Source organism: Centroberyx affinis, unplaced genomic scaffold, assembly GCF_046629955.1.
Source record: "Centroberyx affinis isolate AG114_WGS23_722 - 3 ecotype Tasmania unplaced genomic scaffold, CSIRO-AGI_Caff_v1 ptg000200l_1, whole genome shotgun sequence".
Classification (NCBI taxonomy): domain Eukaryota; kingdom Metazoa; phylum Chordata; class Actinopteri; order Beryciformes; family Berycidae; genus Centroberyx; species Centroberyx affinis.
Genome location: NW_027278893.1, coordinates 155,103 through 182,061, shown reverse-complemented (window position 1 = coordinate 182,061; position 26,959 = coordinate 155,103). Strand labels below are relative to the sequence as shown.

The following is a 26,959-nucleotide window of genomic DNA, read 5'->3' as shown; positions in this document are numbered from 1 at the left end:
TATTTCTAGTACGATTTCTTGCAGATGTAAGAGTATTCCCAGTAGAGTTAAGTATTTCTGGTAGAAATAATATAATTTCTATTAGAATTAGTTGTAGTTCTTAAAGAAGTAATTTCTTGGAAAATGGTGAGTATTTCTAGCAGAGTATTCGTCTGTCTGGAACTAGATGCAGGATCGTTACTCTGGGTTCGATTAACGTTATTTTTAAACGGCGCTCTGCTGATAAGCCTGTGTGTGATGCTAGCTAGCAGCTAGCTAGTTACGCAGTAGCAGTTTCGCGTCGGGCAGCTAGTAAAACATTGGATCAATGCCTTAGGAAACATTTTTCTTCGCCTTCTTCACATAGTATGAATGTTGTCCATTGATTTCAGTGGACGTTTGTAGTTAGAAATAATAGTAAATTCACTGATGTTAACGTTAGACACCTTATTATTTGCAGCGGCTACATTTTCCGTTTTGACCAAGCCAGCTAACCAGCTAGCATAGCTGTAGTTAACTGAAGATAGCCTGTTAGCTACGCCTATGATGGCAAATTTGAAGAGAGATTCGAGAAAGGAAGGTAGGCCATGCAATTCCGTGTAATTGATATTTTGTACACCAATGTGATTGAAAACATACGTTATCGATTTATATACGTAATCTGTAATGCAATATAAAGTGATCGTTGTTAAAATTCAAGGTAACTTTGTGCTCTATTTTTCAGATAGTTAGCTATTTGGCTATATCCGGAATGGGCTAATTTAGCTTTTTGGTTAGCTAGCATAGAGCGGGTTAACAAGGCTAGCTAACGTTACCTAAATGAACTTTTTGAGGAGGCTGGTTATAGTTGACTAATAACTAGCTGTCATGCTAGCAAATGACCTAACTAGTCAAATAATATCATACAACTAGTAAAGTATTGCTATTGACCAAGTGGTGTTTGCTGTGTATAAAATTAGGCATTAAGTAAGCTAGCTACCTTGCTATATGTGTTTATTTTGGTGTGTCCAGCTTTGGGTTTAAATGGCTCGTATATCTTCTTTAATTTGGTGTGGAATTGCTGGTTGGAAAGTCAGTTTGTTAGATATCAGCAACCAATATGCATGGCACTAACAGCATCTAACACTGACCCAGTCGGTGATTTGGTAATGGTCAGTTGCGGACCGTTACTAGTACTGCTACACCACTTGAATTGGCTAGAAAGAATGAATTCAGACTGTGGTGTTTCAAGGGAAATGACTGTCATGATGCTGTTCTCATATTTTAGATGGAAATGTTTGAGATATTGAAATTCAGCTCTCCGTTCTTGCTGTCGATATTCACCATGGAAAAATCATCCTCTGTATGGAGATATTTAGCTGTCTTTATATAGTCTAGCTGTGGGACATTTATAGACAGACCCTCTGAGCCGAATAGTGTTATCTTGATGGACTGATGTTGTGATTCACTTGAACAACATCCTCCTTGGTTTTAATGTAAACTCTTTTTGAAATCTCCAGGCTTATGAAAGCCTTGCAGTTTTTTTTTCTTCAACTTTTGTTTATCCATGGAAAGTTGACTGAGCTCCAGGCTCTTTCTCAGCTCCACCCTGCCTCACATTCATACAGTTCCACACGTTCAGACTGGGAGCTTCCCAGTACGACCACAGTCTGCTGCTGGCCCCTGAGCAGCTCCACTGGAGCAGCTGGGAGAAGTGCCTTGCTCATGGGCTGATAGTTGTTAAGAGAGGAGAGAGCATTACTCGTTGCCTTTCTTTGCCCAGATTTTCCCAACCAGTCTGGGGATCCAAACCTGTGACTTTCCAATCACAAGCCTGCTTCTCTAACCTTTACACTACTGTCATCCCAGAGACCTCAACATTTAATGACTAGGCAAAATCAAACTTGGATTTGATGTGTAACATAACAGAGAAGAAAGTTGGGCTGCTCTCTTTGGGTCCCGGAAAGCAATTCTAATCTAAATTCCAGAGCACAATGTTGACCTCTGTTTGGGTGTCTGTCTTTCTTGGAACTGAACTGAGGCCCGCCAGCCATGGTTTTAAAATAATGTGATGGGTCAAGCCTGCCAAAGATTGTGTGTTTCTGCTCTAAACTCTAAACTCTTGTTGTAGTAGCTTTCACCTCAATGTAAAAAAAATCTGTCATGTAAAGTAACTTTTGATTGCCAAGGTTTGAGTCATGTCTAAACACAATACTACACATTGAAGGGGTGCTAAAGCATTTACAAGCAGTTCCACTTTGGCCAAAATGTGTCTGAATATGAGTGAGCCATGGATCGTGTCATTCAGCCTTTCAGTTGCACAGTTTGTGTTTCTGGCTGTGGGTTGAGACCTGGCAGAGCTGTTGCGTGGCATGCTTCTGTTTTCACTGTTAAGGCCTGGGGACATTTTATATCTGGTGACAAGAGACGTCATCTGCTAAACAACCCAGTAGCACACATCAGGAGGAGCACTCCTGCCTTAAGTCTTAGATTATAGTCATACTCAATTAATCTATTGATTATTTTTTTGATGAATCATTTAGTCTATATAACGATGACAAATTCATGACAATAATGACAAATACCATTATTACAAGTTCCCAGAGCCCAAAGCGATTCTTAAAATTGTCTCACCAGCAGCCAAAAAACATCCAAAGTATACATTTTATAATGATATGAAATGGAGGAAAGCAGCAAATCTTAGCATTTGTGAAGCTGTAACCTGCAAATGTTTGGTATTTTCACTTCATTGATGACTGAAACAATTGTCAAAATAATTTATTTATTTTCTGTATACTGATTAATCGACTAGGCTAATCTTTTCAGCCCTAGATTGATGTGCCCCTGATATACTTAAGGATCAGGCCTGCTGTGCTCATTCTCCCCTCTCCCCCTTTCATTAACTTCATAATATTGCAGCATCACATTTTCAGATTGACCGGAGTTCTCTTTAAGTTAACTATGTTTGTATCGGGTTTATTAAACAACATGACACTTTTCTAAGTGGTGGCCAACTTTGAGTTAAATGCATTTGCACTAAACTGTCTGTTTCTGAACAACTGATCTGGTCGCTCCTAGCCTAGACTCTGCATGGCGAGGGACTGGCAGCAGTGGGAGTGAGCAGCCAAACAGCCGAGGCCACCAGTAGCAACATGGCGTCCCGCCAGAGGAACTCGGTCCGGATCCTGTCCAACCGGGAGCGAGGCTCCCAGACGTTCGGCTCCCAGCGGCTCCTGCAGCAGCTGGTGGAGGAGAAAGTCCGCTGGATGAAATGGCAGAGTCAGGTAAAAGTCTGGCAAATCCTTGACTATTTGCACATTTTGTTGCGGTAAGAATTAAAAATGCAGCTATTTTTTTATCTGAGCTATACAAAAAGTACTCTTGTCACTCATAATTCAGGGTTTGATCTAGACTGCACTATTGCTCCACTGACCCCCTTAGATATACAAGTCATTTGATGCCCAGTTGCCCAGCACCAGCCACATCCTTACTGGCAGAGCATCAACATGCTGTGCATTAACCTGCATGGCTTTTGGCTACATGTCAGACACTTGACCCACTCCAACCAGCTAAATAACATAACATAATGACAACATAACAGCAAACTGCTACTTTTCCACAATGCCACGAGAGAATCAGATGAAGATGAGATAATATTTTATGACAAAATGCAATGCGATATTGAATCCAACTCAGCCACAGCCAACAATGGCCATGGTATCTTGTTACTACAAGCTTCAGACATTATTAACACTACTCAGGCCTCATGTAGCAGGATACATTTTGTTTCACTGAAGTTTATCCTTCTGTTATCAAAGAAGGAGCAAACCAAACCAAAGCAATGTGACTCCTATATCTCACCCAGCCTCCTCTACCAATACTAGTCTGTCCTCTCTCTACCAACACTAGTCTGTCCTCTCTCTACCAACACTAGTCTGTCCTCTCTCTATCAACACTAGTCTGTCCTCTCTCTATCAACACTAGTCTGTCCTCTCTCTTTGCCAACACTAGTCTGTCCTCTCTCTTTGCCAACACTAGTCTGTCCTCTCTCTACCAACACTAGTCTGTCCTCTCTCTTTGCCAACACTAGTCTGTCCTCTCTCTTTGCCAACACTAGTCTGTCCTCTCTCTACCAACACTAGTCTGTCCTCTCTCTACCAACACTAGTCTGTCCTCTCTCTTTGCCAACACTAGTCTGTCCTCTCTCTACCAACACTAGTCTGTCCTCTCTCTACCAACACTAGTCTGTCCTCTCTCTCTCTACCAACACTAGTCTGTCCTCTCTCTACCACCACTAGTCTGTCCTCTCTCTACCAACACTAGTCTGTCCTCTCTCTTTGCCAACACTAGTCTGTCCTCTCTCTACCAACACTAGTCTGTCCTCTCTCTACCAACACTAGTCTGTCCTCTCTCTTTGCCAACACTAGTCTGTCCTCTCTCTCTACCAACACTAGTCTGTCCTCTCTCTTTGCCAACACTAGTCTGTCCTCTCTCTACCAACACTAGTCTGTCCTCTCTCTCTACCAACACTAGTCTGTCCTCTGTCTCTACCAACACTAGTCTGTCCTCTCTCTACCAACACTAGTCTGTCCTCTCTCTCTACCAACACTAGTCTGTCCTCTCTCTTTGCCAACACTAGTCTGTCCTCTCTCTTTGCCAACACTAGTCTGTCCTCTCTCTACCAACACTAGTCTGTCCTCTCTCTCTACCAACACTAGTCTGTCCTCTGTCTCTACCAACACTAGTCTGTCCTCTCTCTACCAACACTAGTCTGTCCTCTCTCTCTACCAACACTAGTCTGTCCTCTCTCTTTGCCAACACTAGTCTGTCCTCTCTCTCTACCAACACTAGTCTGTCCTCTCTCTTTGCCAACACTAGTCTGTCCTCTCTCTACCAACACTAGTCTGTCCTCTCTCTACCAACACCAGTCTGTCCTCTCTCTCTACCAACACTAGTCTGTCCTCTCTCTACCAACACTAGTCTGTCCTCTCTCTTTGCCAACACTAGTCTGTCCTCTCTCTACCAACACTAGTCTGTCCTCTCTCTTTGCCAACACTAGTCTGTCCTCTCTCTTTGCCAACACTAGTCTGTCCTCTCTCTACCAACACTAGTCTGTCCTCTCTCTTTGCCAACACTAGTCTGTCCTCTCTCTACCAACACTAGTCTGTCCTCTCTCTTTGCCAACACTAGTCTGTCCTCTCTCTACCAACACTAGTCTGTCCTCTCTCTACCAACACTAGTCTGTCCTCTCTCTACCAACACTAGTCTGTCCTCTCTCTTTGCCAACACTAGTCTGTCCTCTCTCTTTGCCAACACTAGTCTGTCCTCTCTCTTTGCCAACACTAGTCTGTCCTCTCTCTCTACCTACACTAGTCTGTCCTCTCTCTTTGCCAACACTAGTCTGTCCTCTCTCTTTGCCAACACTAGTCTGTCCTCTCTCTTTGCCAACACTAGTCTGTCCACTCTCTACCAACACTAGTCTGTCCTCTCTCTCTACCAACACTAGTCTGTCCTCTCTCTTTGCCAACACTAGTCTGTCCTCTCTCTTTGCCAACACTAGTCTGTCCTCTCTCTACCAACACTAGTCTGTCCTCTCTCTACCAACACTAGTCTGTCCTCTCTCTCTACCAACACAACATTCAAAAACATTCTAAGCAATCTACCTGTGGAAGTTGTTGTTAAAAGTGACTTCTCTTTTGTTTTATTCTATTTTTATTTCCCCTTTAGCTAAACTCCCATTGGCTGTTGGGTGTAGGACAGACTAAATCTGAAAACGGGAGTGTGGAATGTGCGGTTCGCTTAGGGAAGGCATCAGAGTCCAGTTGCAGTCCATTTGCTATTATTGTCTAAATCTAACCCTCTTTCTGCTAGTACTTGTTCAAGGCCAGTTCTGTCAGTGGCCATTTCCATCCGGGATATTGTGTAGAGCTCATCACAATGGAAATTCAAGCTTTAGAATATTGGGTATTTCTTCTTCAGACTCATTTTATGGGCATTGATGTCAGTATGATACACTCAGAGCAAATCTAAAGGAATCTAATGTCATATTTGTTTCAGAGAAATGCTTTATAGGTTTGACTCCACTTAACTGAGTGTACTCTGTGTGTGTTTGTGCCTCTGACAGAAAGTGGAGCTGCCGGACAGCCCTCGATCAACGTTCCTGCTGGCCTTCAGCCCTGACCGGTGAGGAATTCCACTAACGCTCTCTGAAGTAATGATTCCAGGAATCACTGAAGACTCTTAGGTCGACTTGGAAATGTGTTCATTTGAATTGGGACGCTGTCAAAAAGATGTTTAAACACTAGATGCTGACCAGGTTATTGACTTGGACGATTAATTGGGGCAATTTAGAGCTTTTATAAACAGCTTATAATTGCTGGATGTCAATGATTAAGCTCTGTTATTAAATAAGTAGGAGTCTTCACTGATGCTGTGCTGTTAACAGGAGCTGACTCAGTTTTTTGGATTGCTTTGGTAATGTCAGCTCTGCATGGAAGTTTAGACTGGGAGAAGTCAAGACAAACACTTCACAAGGATTAATTGAATCCTCCACTCTACTTGTATGTTTTGGTGACATGGCATTTCTGCCATCCATTAAGAAATGACACAGGTTGCTACTCTGTTCGGATTCTGGTAAATTTCTCAGCAATTCTAGCTATTCAATCATAATTACTAAAGGCTCTGCCTCTAGTTAGCCCACATTGTTCAATTAGTGTTTGTACTCCCTCTGGTACTTCAAACCTCCGGCTGTTCTCTACATTCAGTAACACACAGCCTGTCTGCTCCTCAACACACACACACTGTGAGGCTCGTTAAGTTCACTTGCAGTCCTGCAGGTTCAAACTATGGCTGGAAGTTTATTTTAAACAACAGTTGTTCCACCATAGGGTGTGTTTAAATCCCTGGACCTTCTGTTTAAATACCTCAACCTTAATTGGTCGCCTCTTGTTTTCACTGAGTTTAACAAGCTCTCGTTAACTGTCATGACAAACAAGATCACTGGGAGGAACAGGATGGAAACACTAGGCTGACCTGTATTGTGGGGGAGCAACAGAACATATTGTGAAATCCTGGAAAATTTTATTTCAAAATGGCAGCTAGCTCAATTAAAATAAGTTCTTTCACTATTCCAAAAAATTATCGTTTAACATTCGCCCCATTATATTATAAAAATAATGTGAGCCTGAGCTTTCTTATTTTAGATTCCATTTCATTTAAGTTGTTCAAAGAGCCCATGTGTTATAAAATACAGTGTTCCTGGGTGGGAATCATAGCATATCATAGCATTATATCACAAGTATATATTTTTAAAAAGGCAAATTAATTCTAATCTGCTTTTCCTATTAAGACTCAGTATCAGCTTTCAAAAATCCATACTTGGTCAGACCGCTATTAAAACCATTATTTACTTGACATGACCAAAAAAAAGAAAGGAATAATGTTGCTGTAAATACAGTGCAGCGACCCGTCCCCAGCTCTGTTAGGCAGTGTTGTATAATGTGTATTAACAAAAAACAAACCTGAGTTTTTGTTCCTTTTTAATGTTCCTTTAACAGCAGTATTCTCCACCTCCTTCACTCCCCACAGGACTCTTATGGCTTCCACACATGTCAATCACAACATTTACATAACGGAGGTGAAGACTGGAAAGTGCCTGCATTCCCTAGTGGGCCACCGTAGAACCCCCTGGTGTGTGACCTTTCACCCCACCATCCCCGGCCTGGTGGCCTCCGGGTGCCTTGACGGCGAAGTCCGCATCTGGGACCTGCATGTGAGTACCATACTCTGAAGCACTATACTGAGTAGTATTACCCTCTGAAGTACTACACTGAGTAGTATGACCCTCTGAAGTACCACACCAAGTAGTATTACCCTCTGAAGTACCACACCAAGTAGTATTACCCTCTGAAGTACCACACCAAGTAGTATTACCCTCTGAAGTACCACACTGAGTAGTATGACCCTCTGAAGTACAACACTCTGAAGTATCACACCAAGTAGTACCACCCTATGAAATACTACACCAAGTAGTACCACCCTCCGAAGTACCACACCAAGTAGTACAACACTCTGAAGTACCACACTGAGTAGTATTGCCCTATGAAATACCACACCAAGTAGTACCACCCTCTGAAGTACCACACCAAGTAGTATTACCCTCTGAAGTACCACACCAAGTAGTAGCACCCTATGAAATACCACACCAAGTAGTACCACCCTCTGAAGTACCACACCAAGTAAAACAAAACTCTGAAGTACCACACTGAGTAGTATTGCCCTCTGAAGTACCACACTGAGTAGTATTACCCTCTGAAGTACCACACCAAGTAGTACCACCCTATGAAATACCACACCAAGTAGTACCACCCTATGAAATACCACACCAAGTAGTACCACCCTCTGAAGTACCACACCAACTCGTACCACCCTATGAAATACCACACCAAGTAGTACCACCCTCTGAAGTACCACACCAAGTAGTACCACCCTATGAAATACCACACCAAGTAGTACCACCCTCTGAAGTACCACACCAAGTAGTACAACACTCTGAAGTACCACACCAAGTAATATTATCCTCTGAAGTACCACACCAACTCGTACCACCCTATGAAATACCACACCAAGTAGTACCACCTTCTGAAGTGCCACACTCTGAAGTACCACATCAAGTAGTATTACCCTCTGAAGTACCACACCAAGTAGTACCACCCTCTGAAGTACCACACCAAGTAGTACCACCCTCTGAAGTACCACACCAAGTAGTACCACCCTCTGAAGTGTCATACTAAGTATCTACTTAACCTTTATTTAACCTGGTAGATGCCACTGAGATTTGAAATCTCTTTCACACTATGTAAATGCAGGCATAGTTTGGTCAATTGGGGCCACCGTACTTCTCAAAACTGCAGTGACATGATCTCTAGAGTTCTCCCTACTGGAGCTGAGTTTTTACAAATAAAAGTGAAATACAAAACCTGCTCTTCCATAAAATAACAGGCGATTAGTATCGATGTTAGAATTTGCAGAATCAATCCTGAATTGAAGAAATAAAATCTTGTATTGGTGTAACGATTCTTTGTGTCACCGGAAATACACACACTAAGTACCACCTTCTTTTAAAATACACATTCTAAGTATTTTTGATATGTTGCATATGTTTTTGATATGTATTCAGTTTTGGATTTCTACAGTCATAATATTAAGTATTTCCTTTCCTCTGCAGGGTGGGAGTGAGAGTTGGTTTACAGAGAGCAATGTCGCCATCGCCTCCCTGGCCTTCCACCCGACTGCTCAGCTCCTCCTGATCGCCACCAACAACGAGCTCCACTTCTGGGACTGGAGCCGACCCGAGCCCTTCGCCGTGGTCAAGACCGGCAGCGACACAGAGAGAGTCCGGTGAGTCTTTTTTTATTACTTACATTTTATTTCTGGTGAGAGACCTCGACAAGCTTTCCTTTGAATCTGGCTTCATTTGTTTTAAAAAGTATTTCTTTCTTATTTAACAATGAACCTTATATGCAGATTCATGAAACGGTGAACAAAACATACCTATTGTTGTTTAGTTGTGAGGTTTGCTGTTCACTTTAGAAATGAGGAGGTGCTTTAGAGCAGTGGTTCTCAACGTGGGGTCCGGGGACCACCAGGGGTCCTTGAGAGGGTTCCAGGGGGTTAAACGTCACCATTATTTTATTTACAAGAAGTTAGCACAATTAGAGAATGTAGAAGAAATGTTGACTGATTTGATCATAGTTTCTCTGATATCTCTCCACCTACAATACAGATAGTCATGGAATTGTGGACAAAATCATATCTAACAATAAAAATATTCTCAGATTTGGGTCCGAGAGACAAAATCTCACCAAATGGGGGTCTGTGGCTCTAATGTGGACTAAATTAGGGCCCTTGATATGAAAAGGGTTGAGAATCACTGCTTTAGAGGGATAGTTGTTGCATCAGATCCTGTAGATTGGTAAGGGACAGTTAGGGATAGTTAGACTAGATCCTGTGGATTGGTAAATAGCAGTGGGAGTGATCAGACATTAAAATTGCAAAACATAAATAATACCTTATTGTGTTTTTTTTTTGTTGTTTGTTTATTTTCTGTGTCCATTTCAGGTTGGTGAGGTTTGACCCTCTGGGTCACAACCTGCTGACAGCGATAGTGAACCCGTCCAATCAGCAGGTGAGAACTCTTTAATGTCTTTCTGTTGTTGATATCACTGGTTGAGTGGAGTTGTCAGTGTGTTGACTGGTGCTCTTTCAGAATGAGGAGGACTCTGAGGTTCCTATGGACAGCGTTGAGATGCCTCACTTCCGCCAGCGCTCCTTCCTGCCCTCCCAGCCGGTTCGCCGCACACCCATCCTCCACAACTTTCTCCACATCCTGTCGTCTCGCTCCCCGGGGGCTCAGGCCGGAGGCGAGCAGCCGCGCCCCATCGGTGAAGGTGGCGGCACTGTGGGAGAATCTCCCAGCTTGCCTCTGGCCCAGTACCCCAGCTCCGAGCGCGGGCCTCCCTTCCCTGGCTGCACCCAGCACCTGGGCATGGTCTGCCTGTGTAGTCGCTGCTCCGTCAGTCGCAGCCCCTCCCTGGTGGCCGATAGTTCCTCCGCCAGCCCCTCTGATCCCAGGGTGACGTCTGACACTCCCCAGCCTCCCCCCGCTTCCACCTTCTCCTCGGCCCGTACGGAGCCCAGACAGCCCTCGGAGCGCCCCTCGGCCTTCACCTCGGTCTACTACAGCGCCGGCACTTCTCTTCACCGCGCCACACCGAGCGGCACCGAGCCCCACCCCTCTGCCAGGCCGGGACCCGACTGGACACGCAGCCTGCTGAACATGAGGGAGGGCGGGGCCGGAGCCAGCATGCTGCCTCCCAGAACCAGCTCCTCCTCCTCCGTCAGCCTCCTGTCAGTGCTCCGGCAGCAGGACGCCTCATCTCACTCCCCCGTCTACACCTCAGCCACTGAGGGGAGGGGCTTCCCCACACAGGGAGCCGATCCCGGGAGCAGAGGTGGCGCCAGTACGAGCAGCGGGCATCACCCGTTCTGGGACGGCTCCCGCAGCAACACGGCCTCCTTCCGCAACGTGCTGCAGTGCAACTTGAGCCGCTACTTCATGGAGTTTGACCGCATGCAGGACCTGGAGTCTCCACTAGGGGGCAGCGTGGGGGACGGCAGCCAGGAGCAGAGCCAAGAATTGCTGAACAATAACATGGACCCAGACAGACCCGGGCCTTCTTCCTCCTCCTCCTCCCCTACCATCATCCACTACCAGCCCCCCCTCCCTCCTCCTCCCTCAAACAGCTTGGAGAACAATGTTCCTCCTGCAGCCTCTCGAGGCCATCTGAACCGCTGCCGGGCCTGCCACAACCTGCTCACCTTCAACCATGACTCTCAGCGCTGGGAGCGCACCAGCCAGACCTCCTCCACCTCCGCCTCCACCCTGGAGCCCACTTCTTCATCCTCCTCCTTCTCTTCCTCCTCCCCTTGGCAACATGAAGAGGGCAGGAGGGCGCTAGAGGCCCAGACCCAGGAGAGGAGGGCGCCTCCGGAGCCCAGCGAGCAGCAGCTGCCTGCTCCAGGGGCAGGTGGAGGAGCAGGAACAGTGGCCTTCCCCATTGCCCCTTCCTCCAGCCAGCCTGGCGAGCAGACGGTGGGCTTGGTGTACAACCAGGACACGGCGCAGTGGGAGAGGGTGTATCGGCAGGCCGCTGCTAGCCGATCGGCAGAGCCACCGGAGGCCTTAAGCCAAGAAATGCCTGTCGACCCCCCAGATGAAGACTCACTGAGGAGGTATGAGCTCTTCACCTGCTTTTCACCTTCACTGTCACTGGTTGAAAACCCTCATTAGTTTAGTTTAGAGTTTATGAATGCATTTAAATTTCTTATTAGCATGAGTGGCCATTATCTCTAACCCCCTTTGTTTCTTTCATACAGGAGACTGTTGGAATCATCTCTGTTGTCTTTGTCTCGCTATGACATGGCAGGATCCAGAGACCACCCCATTTACCCCGATCCAGCCAGGTACCCCAATACACTTCATTTACCCTAATACACTTCATTTACCCCAATACACTTCATTTACCCTAATACACTTCATTTACCCTAATACACTTCATTTACCCCGATCCAGCCAGGTACCCTAACACAGTTTGTTTATTCTGATCCAGACAGATACCCCACTACACCTGGTATTTCCAGTCGGGCTGCATGATTATTCAAATCAAAATTGCGATTTGAACGTGTACAATATCTAAACCACAGAATACTGTGATTCTTATTTTTATTTTTAACTCTGATTTTTTTTAATTTATTTATTTATGCTTTTAAACTCGTCAAACAGATGCTTATCCATTGGAGAGTAACACTGTACTGTTCATGCACACTGCATGCACAGCAGATGTTAACTTGTTGACCAATCAGAGGCTCCCCCTGACTAGTTGTTGACCAATTAGAAGTAGGGATGCACCGATACAGTATTTTGAGGTCGATACTGATATCCGATATTTTCCCACCCATATCAGCCAATACTGATATGCATTTTTGTAAGAATTTTAGTACAAATGCAGGTACAAAAAACAGGTTAAGCATTTCAGACAAGTCTGTGTAAACAAGACCGTGTTAGTTTTATTTTGTTGCTAATTTGGCAGTTGTATTAGGTGACACTCCTAAGAATACAAGGCTAAGTGTCAAACAGCCCTGCAACATTGAATTTTGTGGAAGCGTCCCTGCTGGGAATCGAACTCGGGTGTCCCGGTTGAGAGTCTGCAATCTAACTCCCTGCTGCACACTTTCACCAAGTGACCAAAAGCGTTGAACAGAGTGACGGACGGCCCGACCGACCAACAATGCGATCCATAGAGCTCCTGCTCCTGTCGTGGGGCTACAAACGCAAAATGCCTATTCCACAACTGGCCAAACATTTGCAGTAAAAAATAGTATTGGACAGATAGTCTGACAATATATCAGTGCATCCCTAATTAGAAGACAGCAGGTGTGTCTGGTCAGGTAGCCAACAATCTCTGAACCCATCGTCTGTCGGTCTGACGACGATTAGACTCTGGGGGCGACAGACAATATTTGGGGTTTTCCGGTGTAGCCAGCGGACATCCGGGCCAAGACTTCCTCTTCCGTGCGCCGGTCATTGTTTACAGTCCGATTAGCAACTTGAGACGCGAGAATGGAGTTGGAGTTGAGAGACGACGTCTCATATGCAGATATCTGTTTATAGAGATTAGCCGAAATGTCGTCCGGAACTAAAACACCTACAAAAATTATCGATGTTTGTGTTTTGTGTGGAGAAACGTTCGACTCTCACGTCTCAAGTTGCTAATCGGACTGTAAACAATGACCGGCGCACGGAAGAGGAAGTCTTGGCCTGGATGTCCGCCGGCTACACCGGAAACCCCGAAATATTGGCCGTCGCCCCCAGAGTCTAATCGTCGTCAGACCGATAGACGATGGGCTCTGAGATTGGGCAGCCAAAGGAGAGCTGAATTTTTCAGCTACTTTGGGTAAATACACTTTAAAAAATGGCCTATAACCTAAATAGTTTCAATTATTTTAATACTGACAGCGATATGTTTCAACAAGGCAGTTTCTCTGCTGTGTAATGTAGTTCAGTTCGCAATTAGATTTATTGCACTGGTTGTAGTAGAAGACCAAGGTACACATAGTTTTATGTGTGGTTTGATTAGACCATTTTATGTGGTTTGATGATAGGCCAAAATTACAAGCACTATGTTAATTTTGCCATTTCATGTGGAAAAATGTTAATTTTGCAAAATTGCAAGTTCATGCAAATATTGCAGAGATTGGTTGAGTTTGCGTTCATTACTGCGATTACAAATTTGGCAATTTCCTGGAGGGACTGACTTTGCTGTTTTGCATATCTGATCATTTGGGTGAGGAGGGCTTTTGCTTCTGCAAACCCAGTAGTATAATGACAAGTAGTGTAGCAATGAACCAGAGAATGCGAACACAGTTGGGGTCAAACAGATAGTCAGCATAGAAAGTATCATTCTGATGTGATCCAAGCATAGATGAGGCCCAGTCCTGCCCAGTCCTCCTCTGCCAAGAGGTTACTTTGAACACTAGCTAACATAAATATGTGTTTTGTGTGTGTGTGTGTGTGTGTTGAACCTGTAGGGCAGTGGTATTCAGAGTATCACTGCATCACATGTTAAAGAGGAAAAAACCCTAAACTAAGCTGATAACTTGTGAACAGACTAGCCTAGATTCTAAGCCCAATGTGTTAGAGTTTGGAGTCAAAGGCCCGTTACAGACTCTACGTATGCTACGCACACAACAACGCAAGAGGGGTTTTTGATGTTCTTGTGTAGCAAAATGTGTAGTCCAAAATTTGTAACGCAACTCTAACATCTGCTGCAATATCACACGTCAGGTAGGGGTGCTACACACTGCTAAACAAATATCTACCAATGAAGAAGTCATTTTCTGTGTAAACAAATGAAAATGGTGCTGGCTCAGTCAAAAGAGACACTGGCTGATCTGGCAGTACCATCTTCTTTTCAACTTTTTCGTTTGGTGGTCATGGAGAATGTATGAAAGTACACGTTCCCTAACAGTAGCTATTTTTAAACCCCCTGCTCATATGCCCGTGCTCCAGACCAGTGTTTCTCAACCCATAGATAGATAGATAGATATATGGTGTATTACCTCAGACTGGGCTGCAGGAAGCTGCTGGACGTGCGTATGCTGTGTAAGCAGACAGCTTGCGTAGATGGAGAACCTGTGTTAGCGTATGCATGCCTTGCGTTTACTGTGTAACGGGCCTAAGAGGAGGGTTAGGGTTCGAGTCAACTGAAGTCTTGAATTCATCCACGCAGAGCAGGTTCTGACTGACGGCACAAAACCTGTAGCCACGACTCTTACTCCCCTCTCTCCACTTTTACCCATACCTTTTGAAAAGATAAACCTTGCTAGAGCCAAATTTGTTTTCAAACTGAGAGCAGCCCTAAAGCCGTCCTCTGTGCTGTGCAGGCTATCTCCAGCAGCTTACTACGCCCAGAGGATGATCCAGTATCTGTCCAGGCGGGACAGCATTCGCCAGCGTTCGCTTCGCTACCAGCAGAACCGCCTGCGGGCCATGTCCTCTTCCTCAGACAGCCCAGCCAGCAACCCTTCCAGCTCCATGGACAGCAGTGATGTAGACTTTGAGGAGCTGGAGTAAGTTCCATTCCACATCTCTTCCCTGGGTTCAACCTTTTTTACCCTTTTTATTTAGAGCCAAGTGTAGTCAGAGCTGAGTCCTCTTTGAGATGCACTGAAATGCGAAAAAGGCAAATGGAAAAGTGATGAATCGGACTGGGCGATAATTCAATATTATCGTCTTTTAGTGGAATCATATCGTGATGATATGGTGATTTGGGGATATCGTGACACAATTCTGCTGTCTGAATTGATGATGACAAGCTAATTTTATTTAAAACTCCTAACATTACCATTCGGTTCAATGCGATGAATATTAATTGGATTATTTAACATGTGATTTTGCATATGTCAGCGATAATGATATATAATCGAAATAGTCCTTATGATTATCGTGATATTGATTTCAACCATATCACCCAGCCCTAATGCTGAACCATAACATTACTATAGAAACAACACGCTTAACTGGGTGCTGAATCCCAAAATACATTAACTAATAAAGATTACAGGACATTTGTTTGGCAAATAAATATAGTATAGAGTTTGGTGTTTATGGCTTGTAGACTTTTACACTTTGAGTCACTACATGCTTGTTAATTTTTGACTACATAAAAATGACTACTTCATTGAACTGAGTCTTAATCTGGCCAGATACTTTTGGCACCTTGAAAAGGAGTGACCGTGAACAAAAGGTTTTGTTGTTCTTTTATTTTTAAGTGTTACACCTAACCGTCTACACTTTAACCTAATTTCAGATCCAGAATAATCAAAGTGAAAGTGTCGCTGTCTAAATACTGATGTAGCTCAGTGTATTTTAACATTCTGCTGCACTATCACTAGGGTTCTGCTCAAAGCACTGAGTCATCTTTCCCAGAAGAAATGACAAACTGAAGATGGAAGTTGAACATGTAAAGCAGTGGCCCAACCTGCAACTATCGATTATTTTCACTTTGACATAATTACCAAATCTTACATGGAATACTTCAATAATCTATAATCAAAAACCCTTCAATATAATCAAAAACACTTCATTATAGATTATTGAAGTATTCCACGTACGATTTGGTAATTCAATAATCTATAATCAAGAACACACATTTTTTTCAACATTTCAGTGTGACAAATTTATATATAAAAAAAAAAAAAAAAAAAACCCCAAACATATTAAAAGAAGGTGACACCAGGAGGGTTAATGGACATAAACTCACTTAACCAGCCTATATTTTCCAGAACAGCCTGGATTGTGCACCAGTTTTTTTAGAAACGGCGTGGGAAGAAACCGAGAGAAGCGGAGTAGCCAGCATCTGAAATTGTTTAGTCAGTTTCCTCACATGCCTTGTGCTACACTGAGCACTAGACATGGCATTATGTCATTATGGTGTTGTGGCACTGTGGCACTATGGCATTATGTGCGGCTAATTCAAATAAGGGGTGTGGTGAACCGAGGCAGGAGAGGAGAGGAGAACGGTGTTTGCTTAGCACAAAGCTAAGCAAAGCTGGACTTACACTATGAATGCAGTGGCTCTGGGGCGTTTGCACTTGAAATGCTCTTTCATGCAAGTGGTTGAGTTGTGCCAAGACAACTCCCATTGGCAGAGTGAGAGCTGCACATTTTGTACATTAAGCTGTGCAGAATAATCCCAAACTTAATTTTCCTATTCTCTTTTCCTGCCATTTTTCTGCTGCTGGTAAAGAGAGCAGCAGACTGAGCAGAGAAGTGGATTAACATTGAAAGCACTGATGCCCTTATGTAGAATAACACAACGCACATTCACTGCACTGTGCAGTCTAGGCTTCTGTTATCAGATATACTGTTATTAGTTAGGCTACTGTTCTCTTGTAGCCAAGGGAAGCCATCAATTTGTTAATACATCCATGGAGGCGATTCTTCTACTCTTCAAGTTAATAATGGATCCACCCTTGGAGGCGATCAAATCAAAATATAAAGATAATATAAAGATAATTCAATTTTTTTTTTTTACCAAAATTGTTTTCGGTTTCATTGAATATTCATTGCAGCCCTAGTCAGCGCGACCCTTAACTGGTCTTTCCTACATTTTCACCAGACCTTAGAGAATTTTCCTAGGAAGTGCTTATGGTGCTTAGAACCAAATGGCTTTAAATGTTGATACCTGGCTTTGTCTACATATTCCTGTTCTGATAGTAAGAAAGGTATTCACTTTCCAAGCTGATCACTGATCACTGCATACTGAAGCATTGCTTGTGTTTTAGGTCTGTTTGTGTAGTTTTACCATTTTTTGGTTTTCCAGTGATAATGGAGACCGAGCGAGGCACAGGACGCCGCGGAACGCCAGAATGTCTGCGCCCTCGCTGGGTCGCTTTGTCCCACGGTCAGTCAACTCTAACCTGTAAACACTAACCCAGAACTTTACTGTAAACCTAACCCCTGATCCCAACTTTCACCCTTCTTAACTCTTTCTGGGCAGAACAGCCATTAGAGACTGTACTCTGCTTTTAAATGTAAACACATGAAGAGAGTTATGAAGATGCAGGGATGGTTGAGCCTGTGTATCGTCCAACATAAGTTGGGTTAGGACTCAGATGTATTGTTGTCATTTTGCTATGTATGCTAAATCAATCAATCAAATTTAGAAATCATTTATTCTATTAGAAATGGTAATTCACCCCAGGTATGGCTGGATATCTGTCCCTTTCTCCCAATCCTCTCCAGGCGCTTCCTTCTTCCTGAGTACCTGCCCTATGCTGGAATCTTCCATGAGAGGGGGCAGCCTGGCCTGGCCACACACTCCTCTGTCAACAGAGTGCTAGCCGGTAAACACACACTCCCAATCCGTTACCAAAAGTGCCTTACCTTCTGGGTGGGAAATCACCACCAGCTATCAGCACCTGTCAAACCTTACCAGCATTTGACTGTCTAGTTTCACTTCCTAACCTGCCACACTGGTAGGTAACTAACCATCATTTGGAGGCCCTGTCTTATTCTAAAATGTAGCTGTCTGGTAGAAGAGTGAAAATGACTGGTGACTTATGTGATTACTGCTCTGGCGCTGTTTTCACTCTGCTGTATCAAAGCACAGGAGGTGAGAGTCTACTGTCCAGCTGAAACTGATCGAGATTAATTGAAATGGAACCAGTTAGTCCCAGCACCTTTCTCTGCTGGTTGAGTCTCCCCTGTTCCTGTGCTTTATCTTTAGCATAGAAATGGTCAGTCTTACAGTGTCCCATGTGTTCCACCAGTGTTTAACATTAACAGTGGCTGTTGTGTTCCCCAGGGGCGTCGATTGGAGACGGCCAGTCTGCGGTCGCCAGCAACATCGCCAACACCACCTACCGACTGCAGTGGTGGGACTTCACCAAATTTGACCTTCCTGAGATCAGCAACGGTACAACAGCTGCTACCCGCACTACCGTCACTTTCTCCTTTAGTTAGGAGTCAGGACCCGGTGGTTATTACTACTAGTGTTAGACCAGGATGTCAGTTTGCCGATATCTCAGGCCAATATTGGGGTTTTGTTAAATATTACGCATCGGCCAGTCAATGTCGTCCATCACCGAAATGATGGAGGTTCCTCCCTGATCGCAGCTACAGGCTGTAAAACAAACCTGCAGTGAAATTTTATTGTCTTTGCACATTTTATTTATTCATGTAAATGTTAGAGCTGCTAACACGAAAATAATGTGTTTCAATGGAGGATTTCACATGATGGTTTACATGCCGTTCCAGAAGCTTTTCCACCTTGACAAGAATAAGATTCTGGTGAATATACGAAATCCTTAAAATTGGCTGTCAGTAGCTTCAATGCAAAAATATCAGAATCTGTAGCAAACTTCAAAGACCCATAGTTGATCCCTAATTGCTCTTCCAGAAGTGCTGGTTAATGACCGTGTGTGTGTTTCTCTGTGTGTGTGTGTGTCTCTCTCCTGCACAGCCTCAGTCAACGTTCTGGTGCCAAACTGTAAGATCTACAACGATGCGAGTTGTGACATCTCTGCAGATGGCCAGCTGTTGGCGGTCTTCATCCCCAGCAGTCAGCGGGGTTTTCCAGACGAGGGCATCCTGGCCGTCTACTCTCTGGCTCCTCACAACCTGGGAGAGATGCTCTACACCAAGAGATTTGGTAAGCCAGCAACCAGACAGCCAACACTGTAAATCTGGGAAGTTAGCGAGATGTTAATTAGATTAGATGTTAATTCCCTTTTCATTTCCATTTTAAATTTTTCAGAACGTGCTTACTAGTTCAGTAAATTCAAATGCCAACTGGATTATTCATTTTAAAATGTAATTATAACCCAAATTATGCTGAAATACGTGGAAAAATAAAATGCTATTTTGGGATTGATTCAAATTAGTATTAACATTTTAAATAAAGATAACTACATGCTTCCATAATTTACTGAAGTCTGGAGTGCCAAGATGATTTTCTATTTTCAAGATTATTTTCCTTCACCAGGTCCGAATGCGATCTCAGTCAGCCTGTCTCCGATGGGCTGCTATGTGATGGTCGGCCTGGCCTCCCGCAGGATCCTGCTGCATCCCACCACCGACCACATGGTGGCGCAAGTCTTCCGCCTGCAGCAGCCACATGGAGGAGAGACCTCCATCAGGGTGAGACACCTGACAGTACTGCTAGTACTAAGTACTAATCCTAATACTCATGCTAATACTGCTACTACTACCACTCCTAATGATAAAGTAAGATGGCAATCACATGGTGGTGAGACCTCGATCAGGGTGAGACACCTGACAGTACTGCTAGTACTGCTACTAATACTATTACTCATGGTAATACTGCTGCTAGTACTATTACCACTCCTAATAATGAAATAAGACAGCAGCCACATGGAGGAGAGACCTCCATCAGGCTGAGACAACTGACAGTATATTAATACTGCTTTCTTAATTTAGATTCAGTTTCCTGAGGCTCTGAGTCAGTCTGAGCACACGGGACCTTTATTCCCTGAGTGTTGACTTAAAGGCAGTCGTCTCCTCCAGGCCTGCCAACACCCGGCTAACACTCTTCACTTAGCCAACCAGAAGCCAAACGGCTTATAGTGCCTTTCACATCTCCTCAGCCAGTGATTGAGCCTTACTACTGCCACTTCTAATACTACTACTGCTACAACCACCACTACTACTACCTGCTAATATGGCGCCTAGCACTACTGCTACTACCTGCTAATACGACTACTATGGATATTTGCACTGCTATTACTACTGCTACTTAGGGATGGGAGGATATAAGATTTTATCATTTATCGCGATAAAAACACTCAAGATCATTTTATCTTGGTGAATTTCCATTATCGGGATAATCGTGAATATCCTCACATGAGCGTGAATATCCTCAAAACAAGTTATTCATTTACTGTGCATTTAAAACGCATACCTAATTGAACCATGTGAATGCTTGGATATCAGGTTGATAGCTAGATTATTTTTATTAATGGATTTTTTTCTCTCGTGATTACCTGCTGGGTGTTGGCGAGAGTCTGAATCTGTCCTTGTTTGTTTTTCACTAAAAAGGATGTTCACAAAAAAAAGATATGTGTCCTATGATGCAATACAAATATTTGTTTCTTAACAAAATGTAAGGTAAAGTGATTCCAGTATGTTTTAGTGCCATTTTAAGAGTTTTAAGCATATTTTGATGATTATCGGGATAATGTCGTGAATCGCAATTATTTTAGCCAGGATAATCGTGACATGAAATTTTCATATCGCCCCATGCCTACTGCTACTACTACTAATATTTCTACCATTACTACCATTATTACTAGTGTCTGCCAATACCTTAACGAATACTTCTGGTACTACTATGCTACTAACACAACCAATTCTGCTGCTATTCCTACTCAAACTGCTACGTGGATGACTTGATCTAAACAGATCTTGTGTGTTCCATTTCGCTTCTCCACAAGTCAACTAGGGACTCCTGCTTTCTGGGAATGCTCCGAACTGTTGACAGCCCCAGTATTTTTAGAGCTCTGTGTGTGTGTGTGTGTGTGTGTGTGTGTGTGTGTGTGTGTGTGTGTGTTGATTCTGTTGGTTGGTTTCAGATGGTGTTCAACGTGGTTTACCCCATGGCTCCGGACCAGAGACGCCACGTCAGTATCAACTCGGCTCGCTGGCTGCCCGACCCGGGGATGGGCCTGGCTTATGGAACCAACAAGGGAGACCTGGTCATCTGCCGGCCCGTGTGAGTCTTCTAACGCTAACCCCAACCAGCAGGACTAGACCTTACCTAGACTGGCTCTGTATGAATTAAAGGATACGGCTGGTGTATTTAAATACATTTCTTATCGTCAACAAATCCTATGAAAATCCTATGAAAATAACAAAATCAACAATGCGTTTGCTCTACTCCCGTTACTTTCCGACTTCCCACTTTCCGTTTTTAGCCTTCAACCCGGAAGTCATTGGCTCCAATTGGAAGCTAAAAACCTTGAAATACAGCTCACAAAGACATAGTTTTCAGGCTTTGTAGTTATTACCAAATCAAACGGGAACAAATTCTTCATTATGTCGGGGACTATTTTCAGTGCTACGGAACTACTTTCCTGAGATCGATAGATATTACATTTTTTTGAGGAAAAAGTCGGCTGGCCCGGTGCATCGTGATGATGAAATATGCTGCAGAGCAGCAGCATGGCTCTTTGACGTGTTTTTAATCGTTTTTTAATACAATGGAGTTCTATGGCTGCTGGGCAAGTTGGCAAAACAAATTCATTGCTGATTTTGTTATTTTCATAGGATTTGTTGACGGTAAGAAATACATTAAAAAACACCAGCTTTATCCTTTAAATAAGCAGTGCTACATGTTAGCTAGCCTGGCTCTGTGTGACTTTAGCAGTCCTCTTAGTCATGGGATATTCCTCTGAGCTGCAGAAAGCTTCTTCCACCCCCTCTGGAATGAGGAGTTACTGATGTGATTACCTTAATGGTCATTGTGAACAGGAAGACCATAAATTGGAGCAGGTCAATTAGTGTTTTTAATGAGGTCATGGTCTGTGTGATTCCACGAAGAAATCCCTCCTCTGTTATTAAGACTTCCTGCATGGAAGTGAATTAATGATTGACACGTGTGCCCAGGTTCTATCGGAGCGACGGGGAGAGCCCAGGGGAATCCAGCAGTGAACCTTTATTCTCCGTCAACAACAGTGGAACCAGCCGGACCCGCGGGTCTGACAGACCAGGGTGAGAACCTTTGGCCACTTACTCTGCTCTACTGTCTAAAATCTTATCCTGGTATCCCACATAGGGCTGCACAGTCAATCAACAATCATGGTCTGTTGTGGAAGTGGTTGTTGTGTTTTGAATCACCCTGAAAGTTTCCTTCTTGAGATATATCAAGTGTGTCTGTTATACATGACCAATCACAGCCTTTGAATGCGCATGTGGAAAAGACAGCAGCTTCGGTGGGAAAGAAAGAGAGAAACCTCACATAGACCATCTTAAAACATAAGTGGAAAGGAACTGAGGAAGAACCCAACATTAGAAGGGAAAATCCTGCTGGTAATAGTGGATCATCATCTGTCATTTGGAGATAATTTAGATTTAAACCAGATGACAAGAGATTCTGTGCAGTTTGCCTTAGGGTTGCCGCTCCACCCCAAAGTAATAAAGAGTTGTTTATTATTTAAATGTATTATTTAAAGTTTTAAAAATAAGAGTAAGACTAAGTCTTTTTAGCTTGTAGCTGCCGCTACTTTGAGAAATCCTGCACTGAAAAAAGTCAAAGTGACGCTATATGTTAAGGTGCAAACATGCTGTGAAATTATTTTGTTTCCTGAAACTGAGACAATCATGATTAATTATCATCATTACAATGTCTAGCAAAATAATCAGGATTATCGTTTTTGCCATAATCGTGCAGCTCTAATTCTACATATTGTACTGGCATTGTTTTTCAGGCCAAGTCGCTCTGGCTGGAGACTGGACAGAGATATGGGTCTGATGAATGCGATTGGCCTTCAGCCCCGACACCCCGCCCCTTCAGTGACATCACAAGGAACTCAGACGCCAATCATCCAGCTGCAGAACGCTGAGACGCAAACGGAGAGGGATCTATCAGAGCCGAGCGTCTCCCAGCCAGCACCCAGTACTGAGATACAGATACTAACATCTCCAATACACCATACTGACTCCAGATAGTTAGATAGTAGAAACCTGATCCATCCTATTGACTCTATCATGACTTGCAGTGACGTCGCTGCCCTGATGACGCTGCCATGCTGACTCCCAAAAACACTCGGTTGAGCAGTGAGACAAAGTGCCTACCATCGCTATTTTATCAATTAAAATGCATCAATTGAAATCATTAGTATATTTTGAAGATAATATTTTGCTTTTCATGGTAGCCATTAGCCAAAATAACAAAATCATTGAATAAGAGGCATTTAGAACAATGGTCAGCTCAGTCAGTCGAGGAAAAGAGACAAGCCTTAAGTGACACACACACACACACACACACACACACACAACCCTACGGCTCTCACAGTTCCCAAGAGGCAGCAAACAAATCCCTTTCTCACTTGTAACCTGTTTAAAGTAAATAAAAAGCTTTTGTTTTTGTGCGCACTTAAAGGTGAAAAATGTTTCAGAAATCAATCATTTCCTCAAATTGCGAACCAAATGGAGAATGAAACATGCAGTAATGAAACAGGACAGAAACCCCCTCCCTCCATTGGCCATTAGAGATGTTTGATTGGAGGATGTGATGTGTATATGTACATGTTGGACGTCACAACCCTAGTGTCAGCAATGTTGGAGGCAGAGGGGAGAGTCTCACTTCCTCCAGACTGCAGTCTTTTTAAAAATATCTTTGTTTTTCTTCCAAAGTGAGGTGAGATGTTAAATTGTTCATGGCTGTACAGTCTGTGATTATAATGGAACACTGTTCAGGAGTCAATATGGGAGCGTCAACACAACACTGACATCACTGCAAACCATGGATAGATAGTATACCACCCTGATACACCCTACTGACTTAAACTATGCCCTACTGACAGCACAGCACTACAGACACATGGCACAGTATAGATATTATCTCCTATCCTGATATACTGACCTTGTTTCTAGCTGATATGTGTTTTCAGACATCATCTGGGCTTCTTAAGGACAGTTGAAATGAGATTGCAGAGCTCAGCGTGATGTCGTGTCTCTTCTCAGCAGATGGCCCTCAGGAGGGTCCGTCCACAAGCCGAGGTTCTGAGGGGCCGCTAGAGCCGTCCCAAACCGGCAGAGCCCAGGACGGGTCCCAGGGGGACGCCTCAGCAGAAGCTAACACATCCACAGCTAACACTGGTACTCCTCCGTTCTCTACTGTCAGACACCATTTGAAAAACTACTCAACATGGTTTCAATTTTTTATGTCAGAATTGATCACGTCCTCGGAGAGTGATGAAGTCTTCCTTAGTGTTAGCTGACTCTTAGCAGAACTGAACATACTGAATCCATACTGAGAATCATTATAGGGCCAACCTCAGACTTAAACACTGCATTACATATCGTACAATGTCAATGTTCCCATCCATTGACATAAACTGGAAGTTCAGATAGTCATGCTGCTAAAAGTTGATATGGACGGTAGCTAATTAAAGTCAACTGGTCTGTAAAAGTCAGTATTCGGCATAACTAATCACTCAGTCATTTTATTAGCTGAACCACTCAGTATCTCTATCTCAGAGCTTTTTCATATGTCATTTTGGGACCAGCCACTTCTTAATAAAGTCTAATTACTATGTTTATGTTTCATAGATCACATTTCCTCCTAAATCCAGCTTTTAAAGACATACAGTCAGTAACTGATGTGTTGTCCTGCTCCTGGTCCAGGAGAGTCTCCAGAGTTCGGATCAGGAGAAGACGCTCTGGCACGAATCCGCCGGCTGATCGCTGAAGGCGGCATGACTGCTGTGGTCCAGCGGGAGCAGAGCACCACCATGGCCTCCATGGGCGGCTTTGGAAACAACATTATCGTCAGCCATCGCATCCACCGCGGCTCCCAGACGGGCGCAGGAGCCAACCGCCCCCCCGCCGACCCCTCCGTGCCAGCCTCCTCTTCCTCAGGTCCTCTCCTGCTCACCTTGCCCCAGGCCCAGACCCAGCCCTACCCCCAGCACCAGGCCCAGCACCAGGCCCAGCACCAGGCCCAGCACCAGGCCTCCAGCCCCTCTGTGGAGCAGCTGGCCCCCATGTGGGGCCCCCCGCTGCCCGCCCCCCAGCCCCCCCGCCTGCCTCTGGCTGTGGACATGGACGATGTGTTTGACGGGGGACGGACGGACGATGACTCCCTGCCTGGTCCCTCCTCTTCCTCCCTGCTCTTGTCTTCCCCCTCTTCATCCTCTTCATCTTCATCCTCTCATAGTCCCCTCCCCAACAGCAACAACAGCCGCGCTAGCCCAAACGGTTACCCTGGCGACCCTTACAGCAGGTAGTTATCTTATTGGCCAAGAGAAGCAGAGCGTTGGCCAATCGGTTCACAAAGGGCGCTTCTCAAAGCCTTATCTGACAAAGAATGGGTGCTGCTTCGACTCTGCACAGGGTCTCCCGCCTGGAAAAGAAGGGACACAAGAACCCACATCCCACCCCCACCCCCCACCCCCCACCCTTCGGTGGCATTGGTGTGCACTTCCTCTGCACTTAAAAACTGGACTGAAGCTGAACCGCGATCATTCCATGTCAGAAAGGGCTTCTACTTGAACGGAGGCCAGCCAGCGCTGAGCTTCTCTCTGCCCGTTTCTTTAAGTATCGGCATGATGGAAGACAAGGTTCCTCTCATCAAAGTGCCATGTAGGGGGCGTGGTATCTCTTTCACATACACACACACACACACACACACACACATTTACTCCGATGTGCTGCATTCAGTGCCATGTGATATTGAATTTGATGTGAAATAGTGCGTGATTGAAGTGTTTAAAAAAAATGAATTCAGCACTACTTTATTTTGAAGCCTGTTTTGTACCATGTGTAATTATGATATCTGATCATGTCGAAAACAATAATCTTATTGGAGGCCGTCTGCCTGTGGCTGGACTCTGCATCATGGCCTGCAGTCATGGAGGATGTTACTGTTATATGTGGAAACCAATCATCGACGACTGTGCGGACAGTTGAGACTGAACTAACTGATCTACTGCATGTTTTTTCAGTAATGCTGCAGTTCACGTTTCCCAACAAAACAAAAGTTAGCGTTATAAAGGCTGAAGAGGCGAAGAACCATTTCCTGTTGGAGGTCTTCACGCCCCTCTCCTCCCCCCTCCCTCCTCCCTCCTCCCAGTTGCTCTATGGTGTGTTTGGTGCCAAGAGAGAGCAGCTGACTGGGTGTGTGCCTGAGTTAGGAGTGTGTATCTGCATATGTAGGAGTGTGTATGTTTATGTATGTGTATGTAGTAGTATTAGCAGGTAGAGGTGTGTGTGTCTGAGTGTGTAGTACTCATAGCAGCAGTAGTAGTGAGGGTGTATGTTTGTTTAGTGGGGAAGGCAGGAGGCACATGTAGCATCTCTCTTGTCAGATTTTTGCCTGGGGGGGGCGTGGCCTGTGGGGGCGAAATCCGAGGGGGCGTGGCCTGTATCTAATTGGTGTCTCCCAACTTACCCCCCCTTCCCCCCCCCCCTCCCTGACTCCTGTACCAGGAAACCACAGAGAAAACTTGAATTTTTGATCAAGCGCTACTTTTCCTTTCCAGCCTGAATTGGACTGTATAGCCCAACATGCTCTCTGCTGTTTTTTTTTTTGTTTGTTTGTTTTTTTTATTCTTATTACACACGTGCTTAGCCATCCACATAAACGCTTCATAGGGTTACATACTGATAGTGTTTAAGTTGTGTATGTATGCGGATTGG

At 44.4% G+C, this 26,959-nt stretch overlaps 1 protein-coding gene across 2 annotated transcripts; it reads left to right on the top strand.

Moving 5' to 3' along the window:
* Nucleotides 1-279: 279 nt before the first annotated feature.
* ambra1b (autophagy/beclin-1 regulator 1b) lies at nucleotides 280-26,959 on the top strand. Of its 2 annotated transcripts, XM_071538940.1 has the most exons (19): nucleotides 280-559; nucleotides 3,037-3,242; nucleotides 6,083-6,141; nucleotides 7,546-7,729; nucleotides 9,185-9,357; nucleotides 10,078-10,144; nucleotides 10,226-11,751; nucleotides 11,896-11,982; nucleotides 14,962-15,147; nucleotides 17,403-17,483; nucleotides 17,825-17,925; nucleotides 18,387-18,497; nucleotides 19,044-19,232; nucleotides 19,566-19,720; nucleotides 21,172-21,311; nucleotides 22,205-22,309; nucleotides 23,026-23,213; nucleotides 24,284-24,418; nucleotides 24,947-26,959. In XM_071538940.1, the coding sequence occupies exons 2-19, from the start codon at nucleotides 3,111-3,113 to the stop codon at nucleotides 25,546-25,548; spliced, it is 4,221 nt and encodes a 1,406-aa protein (XP_071395041.1). In that variant the 5' UTR covers nucleotides 280-559; nucleotides 3,037-3,110; the 3' UTR covers nucleotides 25,549-26,959. The 2 variants fall into 2 exon arrangements, with proteins under 2 accessions (XP_071395041.1, XP_071395049.1); XM_071538948.1 differs by lacking the exon at nucleotides 14,962-15,147.

Coding starts and splice junctions, on each gene's coding strand:
- ambra1b (XM_071538940.1), top strand. CDS start 3,111: ATGGCGTCCCGCCAGAGGAACTCGGTCCGGATCCTGTCCAACCGGGAG. Junction 11,983..14,961: donor ATTTACCCCGATCCAGCCAG/GTACCCCAATAC, acceptor TGTGCTGTGCAG/GCTATCTCCAGCAGCTTACT. Junction 17,926..18,386: donor TGTCAACAGAGTGCTAGCCG/GTAAACACACAC, acceptor TGTGTTCCCCAG/GGGCGTCGATTGGAGACGGC.